Below are 9,815 nucleotides of genomic sequence, written 5' to 3'. Positions count from 1 at the left end.
GGGGGCCCCCTCCGACCCCAGTGGGGTCTGCTCACATGTTGCGGGCTTGCCCCAAGGCTTCAGGATGGGGGGGGGGGGGAGGGGGGTGGAGACTGCTGGGGTAGGAATTCCAGAGCTGGCAAAGCTTTGAGAAATTACCAGAGCCTGAGGTAAGCCTGTAACGTAGGAGGGAAGAAAAGTGCAGATTTGGGGAAAGAAAGGAAAATGTGAGCAGAGTTGGCAAGACATGAGTCCAGAATGAAACCTCACTCTTCCCCCTGCATCACAGCCGGGCTGCAGCAGATGGGAGGGAAGAGTCAGAAATGAGAGGCAAAGGAACTCAAAACCAGATCCCTGCCTCCACCGTGTGCACCATTGGCTGAATCTGACAGGTAGTTCCGGGATGGACAGGAAGAACCAGCTCAGGGCTGTGAAGCTTCAAAGTCACAGTACAGTGCCGTGGTCGTGGCAGTTTTGATGCAAATGTGTTAGTCGTGGTGAGTCCACCGAGTGTTTATATGACATGTGAACTCAGTTTTAAAAAAAATTTACCGCTTAATAGAAAAAAAAAAAAAAAGGTGACAAATCCGAGACCTATTGTGGCTGTGGTTTCTGAACGTTCTTCCTGCTGGTGTCAGGTCTAAGGGAAAAATACAGCCAAGTGGGAAAAAAAGTGAGCAGGATTCCAGTTCTTTTTTGCTCACTGGGGAACGTATGCTTTCCAAACACAGGAGGAGAGGAGCTGCCTGGGTTCTTTTCCAGATGAGTCTGGGTTGGCTCCAGAGGAATAGACTCATTCTACCCAAGCTGGCAGTCTTTACTTCCAGTATTTTTCGGAGAGATATACAGTTTCGTGGGGGCTTCTCAGGGAGCTGCTCTAGCTGCAAGGAAACCTCCAAGGGCGGGGGGGCCTGACGTCTCATAATCAGCATAGAATCATTGGAGGGCAGGGCTCCTTCCCTGCCTCTTTCTCCCCAATCTGCCAGGCTCAGAGTGGGTGGCCAAGAAGTTTGAGTGACTCCGCCTTTGGAATTAATGAGTGCATGCTAAACTTCACGGTGGTCTATCAAAGAGAGTCCTGAGAAAGAAGGGTTATCTATAGATTAAAAGAGACTTAAAAGGTATAACCATGCCGTGTGTGAACCTTGTTTGGACTTTCTTTAAATGTTGATTTTTGAGAGAGAGAGAGAGCCCCTCACGAGTGAGGGAGGGGCAGAGAGAGAGAGGGAGACAGAGGATCCGAAGCAAGCTCCGTGCTGAGAATGCAGAGCCCCACGTGGGGCTCAAACTCACGAACCTCACAAACCATGAGAGCGTGACCTGAGCCAACGTCAGATGCTTACCCGACTGAGCCACCCAGGTGCCCCCCCCCCGCCTTGTTTGGATTTTTATTCAAACGTAAAAAATAAGACAGTTGAGAAAACTGAACACTGATGAGGTAGCAGATCATTTTATTTGCCCTGCACCATGTTTTTCAAAACTTTGAATGCCGTCATCTAAGAGATTTTACATTAAAATCCAGATTTCCAGGCACGCCTGGATGGCTCAGTCGGTTAGGCATCTGACTCTCATCCCTCTAGCTCTTGGAACACACTTTAATTACTCACCCAGCTGCCAGCAAACCCTGCCTGCGTTTGATTTTTGGTAAACCTCCTCCCCCCCACCCTCCACACCTGGGCGGGATTAAGGCCTTTTCTTCCCCAGTATGTGATGTCAAATCAAATTTTGTTTTTATTCAAAGTGGTGGTGTTTACAAGACAGCTGAAGACACACATTCTAGATTTTAAAAATTCTCCCGTTTTTGTATTTTGAAAAGTTTCACACCCGCAGAAGAATTGAAAGAACAATAAACCAAACATCTATAGGCACATCTAGAGTCACCAATTTTTAACATTTTGTGATGTTTGCTGTTTTTTTTTTTTTTCCTCTGAACTGCTTGACAGGAAGTTTCAGACATTATAATGATTTTTCCCTAAATTCTGCAGCATTTATTTTTTCTGAAAAAGGACATTTTCCTACGTGACCACAATATCGTTCTCACGCCCATGAAACCTGACCTTGATACAATATTATCCAATACACGTTCATATTCAAATGTATCCAGTTGCCCAGTAATGAATGCTCTTTAAAGTTATTTTTTAAAATCTTGTTTCTAATCAAGGACCTTGTTTCACATTGTGTTTCACATTTGCTCTCTGTAGTCTCCTCTGATCTGGAACACTTCCTTGATGTTTGTCTTTAATCTTTCCTGACATTATTAACATTTTGAAGCATCCAGCCCGTTGTTTCATAGAGTATATCCACAGTCTGGATTTATCTGAATGTTTCCTGATGGTTAGATGGGTTTCAATATCTAATAATGGGTTCAACATTTTGAACATTTTTGCAAGAAACTACAAAGGTGGTATTGCATTTTTCTAGATTGTCTGTCTGTGAAGTTCTAGGTGAAGTCCTCAAAGCTGAATTTGTGTGAATGTGCCTTGCTCGTGCCTTAATCACATGCGTGTCTTACTAATAATCATGGCTACCATCATGTGCGTCATGCAAAACATTGGTCTGCATATACGGAGGAGCATGGCTTTGGGTACTTTATAATCCCAAACTTCCCCCACCCCACCCCACCCCCGACTCCCACTGCACCCCCGCCTATTCCCCTACCAGTATTTTCTTCTCCATATCCAGTGTTAAGCTACAACCTCACCGCCACTTATTGCCCATTCTTTAAATTTGCTAAATCTGTAGGTGTAACATGATATCTTGCAGTTTTTGTTTGTATTCTCCTGACTGCTAGAGTTTGAGCATCTTATGTTTATTGATCACTTGTGATTTTTCTCCTGTGAAAGACCTGCTTATGCCTTTTGCTCACTTTGTGGAAGTTGTCTTTTTCTTATATATTTTTAGATCTTTATGCATTCTTGATGCTAATTTATGAACTATATGTATATCTATAAATCTCCACTCTCATGAAACAGTATCGCTGAAGACTAAGCACATGGAGACTGGTCAGACATTTTGGGTTCAAATTCCAGTTCTGTTAGTAACTGTGACTGTGGATAATTGAATTTCTCTCTGCTTTCCTTTTCTTATCTATGAGATGGGAATGATAATGGTACCTACTTTATCGGGTAGTAGGGGGATTAAATGAATTAATATATGTAATGCAGTTAGAACAGTGCGTGGTACATAGTAAGAGTCAATAAATATTTGCTGTTATTAGCTTCTATCATTTTATAGCTCCCATGTAATTTTGAGATACAGTGGGCTCATCAAAGTGCACATCTCACAAGTGATCTCCTGACCCCTACCTGTGGCCGCATCACAAACCCCTTCCCTACAACCATGTGCCACAGCACACTAATCACAGGGGTGACTTGACCTCGTACAGGCAATCACGCAGGAAGTGATGCCTGCCCCTCAATGGTGTACGAGGTGAATTAAGTTTTTTCTTTGTGAATGGGAAAAACATTCCGCAATCATTTTTTCTTTTTTTTTTTTTTAATTTATTCTCAAGTTAGTTAACATACAATGTAGTCTTGGCTTCAGGAGGCGATCTTGAAGGGCCGCCTCCAAAACCTAGAGAGATTAATGTCAGGTTAAGTCCTCTCCTTCACTGTAAAGACCCACAAACACCCTAAAGACAATTCATGCAACTTCGAGACCTAACAGGAACCTCTCTCCCAGCCTGTCTCTGGGCCTCTTTCCTCCACTTGGGCCTTTCTTTCTGTAGTGTTTCAAAGATTAGCAAACTCCGGACGCAAGCGCACCAATGAGGCACTCAGTATACTGCTCCCTAAAGGAACGAATGAATGAAGGAATGTTACTGCGTTGCTAGGTAGACTGGATGAAAGTAAAAAAAGAATGTTGGATGGCCCACCAATGATTGGCTGGCCCACGCAACAGAGGAGAGGGCTTCTTTAGACAAGTAGGTCGCGGCTCAACAGGTCACGACCACCACGTGGTGCGTGGGGAGCGGCGCGGCAGAGTTTGCGGATCCGAGGTGGGCGCGGCGGCTCTTCTGGCCCCGCCCCGCCTCACCACGCCCCTTGGCGTCGCGGCCAAGGCAGGCGAGACGGCGGCGTCGGAGACTGCGCACTGGGCCCCCAGCGCCGCCAGCGGTTCCCATCTCAGAGGCTCGGAAGATGGCGGAGCGTGCCGGCACCGGTGGCGGCACATCCCTCAGGGGATTGCGCGAACGGATGGGTGAGCGGCCTGGCGGCTCCGGCGGGAGTCCGGGCCCGTGCGGGAGGCGGGCTGCTCGCGGCCCCAAGGACCATTGGAGTGGCGCGCCGGTCGCCAAAAACTTTTCTCTGGGGTGGCCTCGCGCCGTCCGGTCCTCCCCTCACCCGCCCGGGAGTTCCCTAGGACGGGACGCGGAACCGTTGGGGGACGGGGGCGGGGTGAGGAGACGGCCGGCCGGCACCGCTGACGGCCGAAGTCCCGTGGCCAGCGGCCCAACTGCCGCGGCTAACGGTTGAGCCCCGCGGGCGGGGCGCGAGGGAACTAACGGGCGCGGGCGGCGGGGGGTGGGGGGAGGCGCGCTGGGACCCCGGACCCCGCGGGCGGTCCCGGGCTCCGCCTGCCGTTGGGGGACGACGGACGCGCCGCGGCCCGGGATGTGCGAGCGCCGGCCGGGACCCCGCGCGCCGGGGCAGCCCTGAGCCGGGAGTTTTCCCTCTGGCCGCGGCGCTCGCGCTCCGAACGCCTCCCACGGTCGCAGTCCTCGCTTCTCCAGAGGTGCTTAATGTCCCGCTCCCTCCCTGTCAGGGTCCGGTGGGGACGGAGCCTTGGGGGGCTGTTGCTTTGAAAGTTGGGAAGAAACTTGCCTCTCTGCTCCTGATTTGCTTGCTGTAGCACATGACTTCGCCAAGATGTCACCTTCCGTGGGACATCTTGCCCGACCCTAGGCTGCAGCGAAGGGAAAATCAGCACTTCAGAGCGCTTTCTCCTAAATCGGTCCCGTCGCCAAAATGTCCCCCCGCCCCCCGCGCCTAAAATCGCTAATTTTCTAAAATTTGGCAGCGCGTTGCTTAGCCCAGGAGGCTGCTTCCGCTAGCTGAGCGAAATGGTATTTCTTGCTCGTGGGAGGTTGCTTGCTGTTCTCAGGCCAGCTTCCTGTTATATGAGCTTGAATAAAACCATCTTAATTGATTTTATTGAAATCCTTAGGGATATTTTCATTTGCATTTGAAAAATTAAATTACCTTCCTTCGGAATACTTTGAATCAACTCCTAATGCATCAGTAGCAAGTACCCTTTCCTAGGGAAGTCAACCCCTTCTGTCTCTAGCTTATTCTGCTTCACCTAGAGAGTTTGCAGTAAGTTCGGATTGTTTCATTGCTTGTTGACACCTAAGGCTCTCTGCCATTGGTTTATTGCAGTGATTCAGATTAACCAGCATTCTGGATAAACCGCTCCCCCCCCCCAAAAAAAAGCATTTTTGGAAAGGATATTGAATGTTGTGAAGTATTTTAAATTTTTGAATGAGACAGTTGCTTGAATTCACAGTATATTTCAAACCAAAAACTAAGCCATGCAAAAAGGACTTAACCCAGAACCGCAGTTGACCTTGCTGCCCATTTCGTATGAGGAATTGAAAATATCACATGTTACATGTTAGAGTTTCACAGGGTACCAGCTTAACTAGATTTGCCCTGATGGATTTCCTGAAAGGGACAAGGAGTCTTTGAAATGTTTTGCTACTTTGTGAAATGAAATGCTACTGTGACAGTTACTTTTTATTCTGTTACCCAAACAACACTGAATAGCACTAAATCTGTTAATCTGGCCAATTTCATTTCCTGCTGGGAACCTGGCTCCCAAAGTTAAAACATTGTACTAAACAAATAACTTCTTCAGGTGCAGGGTAGTAGTGGGTCCAGCACAGGGCCAGCAGCTGTGGGAGTGGTCAGGTATTGATTGAGCTGCTGGAACTGTCTAGTGCTAGACCCCCTAGTGCACTACATCCAGCAGGAGCCCATGATAGGACTTGGTGGCAATTACTTTGTTTTATTCTCTTTTCCAAATAACAGTGAGTAACCCTAAATCTGTTAATCTGTAACAATTAGTTTCACAGTATGGTGGTTCTCTGCCACACTCAAAGCCTTTTTTATTAAAAAACCTTTCAATCATTTTTTACAATCTACCCCTTTGCTACCTAATAAAAATAGTAGTGTATGTGATCTAATATTTCTAATGAGTACAGAAGAAAGGGTTTGGGGGAAGAAGGATCATGGTGGGGAGGAGCTACAGATTTTACGTTGAATTCTGAGAGTGATATCAAGAGCAGCAACTGTGGCAGACAACTTAGAATTGCCGAATAAGTATTGGGATGAGTATTTTATCATTGGCATCTCATGGGATTAAGCATTTGGAAGATTATTACCATTCTTGAACTAGTTGTCACAGAAAAGTATTCTTCCTTTCTTGCATTTAGTTTGCCCTAGTGACACAGATCCTGTGTGTTTGGGGGGCAGGCAAAGAGAAGCTGGAACTTTCCACTATATTGAAGTTGGTAATGAGCTAAAACGCTTTATATCCAAAAGAGGCTTCAAAATTTCAATGACAACTTTAAAAAATCTATTAAGTCTAAAGCATTCTTTAACTTTGATATCCTTAGTAGTGGCTATTTTTGGTTCAGTGCATTCTGAGGCTTTTACTGGGCTTGATATCCAGGATGATTGAGTTTGTAAGTTTTCCCTTATAGGAGGAGAATGGTTTTCTAACCCCCCCCTCCCAATTTATAAAAAATGTTTGTTTTTGAGGGACGGGTAAAGAGAGAGGGAGAGAGAGGATCCAAAGCGGGCACCAAGCTGACAGCCAGAGAGCCCTGAGGTGGGACTGAAAACTCACCAATCCTGAGATTGTGAGCTGAGCCCAAGTGGGATGCTTAACCGACTGAGCCACCCGGGTGTCCCAAGAATGGTTTTCTTCTAATGTCTTTCACAAGTTTTTTTCTAAATTCAGGCCTTTCTTAGCAAAGCATAATAGTGCTTTCTTTTACAAAAATAGTTCAGTGCTTTATTTTAAAATATTTCCATTGCTTATTTTCTTTTTTAGTTTTTAAGTTTATTTATTTTTAGAGAGAGAGCGACTGGGGAAGGGGCAGAGAGAGAGGGATAGAGAGACAGTCCCAAGCAGGCTCTGATGGGGGGCTCGAACTCATGAACCGTGAGATCATGACCTAGGCCTAAACCAAGAGTCAGATGCTTAATCAACTGAGCCACCCAAGTGCCCCACCATTGCTGTATTTTTTTTTTTTTTTTTCTTAAAAGTTTTTTACCATTCATTTTTTTGAGAGACAGAGACAGCATGAGCAGGGGGAGGCAGAGAGAGAGAGACGGAGACACACCATTAAGTAAATGGTGAGGTAATATACATTATTATAGCAATTTTTAGTTAAGTACCATAAATATAGATTAAGGTTCATATTTCAGTTTTAATAAACTCTACACATTTTCTTAATCTCCAGGCAAAAGGTAACTTTTAACTTTAATTTGGGATTCAGAATTAGTACAGGACTTAAACTGCACCTTGCTGTCACCTTAAAATGAATGGTAAGTGAATTTCCTCATTCAACGGAGTTTAGTAAAACACTCTGTTAAGCTCAGACTAAAGCCTTTGTCCCATTGCCTGAACATTTTAAGTGGTTTCTAGAACCTGTCCTTTTGGTAAATGTGTTTCTTGCTGGTAAGAATTTGGATATAAAGTTCTAAAAATCAGACGATATTATTTCCACATTGACCTTTAGGGTTTAGTTCATTATTCCCACCACAGCTAATTCTGAAGTTACTACTGTTTAATGAGGTCTTTATGTCTGGTAAAATTGTATATTTTGAGAGAAATTGCCCTTATGGTCAGCTAAATTGTGCCAAAATATGGACTTTCTTTGTTATTTCTAAGCAGGAAAGCTGAATGTGCAGAACCAACTGTTGTTTTTTCTCTGCTCACATAGACATGTTACAAATAGGAGGGAGTGTATAGGAGGGTTTAGTTAATTTATAGACTATATTTAAGAATTTTTCTTAATGCACTGTACTACTTAAATTCAGAGGATAACTTCTGGTACATAAAATTGCTAGTTGTTGAACTAGGAAGGAAGCTGAGAAGAATCTAATCTTCAAATTTACCTAAATCATGGATTATCTGAGCTGTTAGGTCTCTGGGGTAAAAAAAAAAAAATCCTTTTTCCCTTTTGAAATAGCACTATGACAGCAATTGTGACATCACTTTCAAGGTTACTCTGTAAAATGATTTCTGGATATCTTTCCTCAGTGGCAAGGAACATCTCAGAGTCCCTTCTTTCTATGAGGGCAATGACAGCCACTCTATTCCTTTAATTATTTTAACTGTCCATCCTCCACTGTTCTATTTTTTCCTGACATGTAGAAAACAATTGTACGCAGTATCGCCGCAGAGACATATTTCCTAGGCTTTTACAAGGGTAGAAGAGAGTTTTCAGTGTTAATCTCCAGATCCTTCCTGAAGATGCCCAGCATTGTGGGGCATTTTAGATATGGCCATACGTGGAATTAAAGGGTTCAGGGTATCCTCTATAGTAATTGGTATATCATCCTAGAATTTTAGTTTTTTCTTACTCTCCTCAAATTGTGCTCCCCTAACCTTGTATTTCACCTTTATTGAAGTTATTTACTACTTTTGGGCCTGTTTTACAAGGCATGTGTAAATTTATCTTTGCCTGACACTTTTCTTCCTAGAATAATAGTATCTCAATGGAAATTCCTCCAGTGCTTCTCCACCTTCACTGTGCATTAGAATAGACCTTTTAGCAACTGATAATGCCTGGGCCCCCACCCCAGAGACTGGGGGTGGGGAGAAGCAGTCATTGCTAATACATTGCTTAATGCATTTAAAAAAATGTTTTTAATGTTTATTTACTTTTTGAGGGCAAGAGAGACAGAGCGCATGTTAGCGGGGGAGGGGAAGAAAGAAAGGGAGACACGGAATCTGAAGCAGGCTCCAGGCTCTGCACTATCAGCACAGAGCCTGACACGGGGCTCGAACCCACGAACCCTGAGATCATGACCTGAAGTCGAACACTTAACTGACTCAGCCACCCAGGCGCCCCCATTGCTAATGTATTTTTAAAGCAACTTAGGTAACCCTAGTGTGCAGCCACAGTAGAAAAGCCCACATGTAGGTAATTTATAAATTTACTTCTTTAATATTGGCCCAATCTTTGAGGATCTCACTGTTGACACTTCTGCTTGTAAATTCAGATCCATAAATGCCAACTCTTTTCTAAATTCCCAATTTATGGCAAAACAGTTTTTCCAATTCCTTGCCAGCTCACTTTTTCTAGTACTTGCTGTAATGTCTTGCCTGATGCATTTTTGAAAGCTATTAATCATTAGTTCCTACTCATCCACAAGCTTGTGCTGCCACTCCCACTCACAGCTCTCTCCTTATGTCTACTGGTATGCCAGCACATCCACAGTAAACAGCTTTAATTCTTAAACTGTTGTTGAACGTCATAGGTACTCAGTATGTCTGTATTGTTGACCTGGATTAATCTATCATGATTTTGCCTTATAGATGAGATGCTATCCTTTATCATCAAAGACGACGGCCTGTGCTTTGTTTGCCTCCCCCTGTATTAACCGTATTCTTATTATCTAATCCCTTCCCTTTATGTTCCTGTGTTCTAGTTGCGGCCGCTCACGCCATGGCCGAAGAAAGACGGAATCAGGGTGGTTTTAGCTCTGCATCTCAATCCTCAAATATAAAATCATCATTCAAGCCAGGTATAATTTCTAGAATGCTTTGTGATAGATGTCAAAGTGTCATGTCATTAAAATTTGATATCCTATTTAATGTCT

At 44.4% G+C, this 9,815-nt stretch overlaps 1 protein-coding gene across 6 annotated transcripts in view; it reads left to right on the top strand.

The window, feature by feature from the left end:
• MAP7D3 (MAP7 domain containing 3) overlaps positions 1-9,815 on the top strand; it is a 56,454-nt gene that overhangs the window by 21,362 nt on the left and 25,277 nt on the right. For 5 of the 6 annotated variants that reach the window (XM_040468611.1, XM_040468612.1, XM_040468614.1 and 2 more), the window contains exons 1-2: positions 4,054-4,179; positions 9,645-9,740. In XM_040468611.1, the coding sequence (XP_040324545.1) occupies positions 4,119-4,179; positions 9,645-9,740 (157 nt within the window). In that variant the 5' untranslated portion in view covers positions 4,054-4,118. Of the gene's footprint in view, positions 1-4,053; positions 4,180-9,644; positions 9,741-9,815 lie in introns of those variants that run through there. The other variant, XM_040468613.1, reaches the window with a different exon arrangement.

Source organism: Herpailurus yagouaroundi, unplaced genomic scaffold (genome assembly GCF_014898765.1).
Source record: "Herpailurus yagouaroundi ecotype Mexico unplaced genomic scaffold, PumYag 67702, whole genome shotgun sequence".
Lineage (NCBI taxonomy): Eukaryota > Metazoa > Chordata > Mammalia > Carnivora > Felidae > Herpailurus > Herpailurus yagouaroundi.
This window is presented reverse-complemented; position numbering and strand designations above follow the sequence as displayed.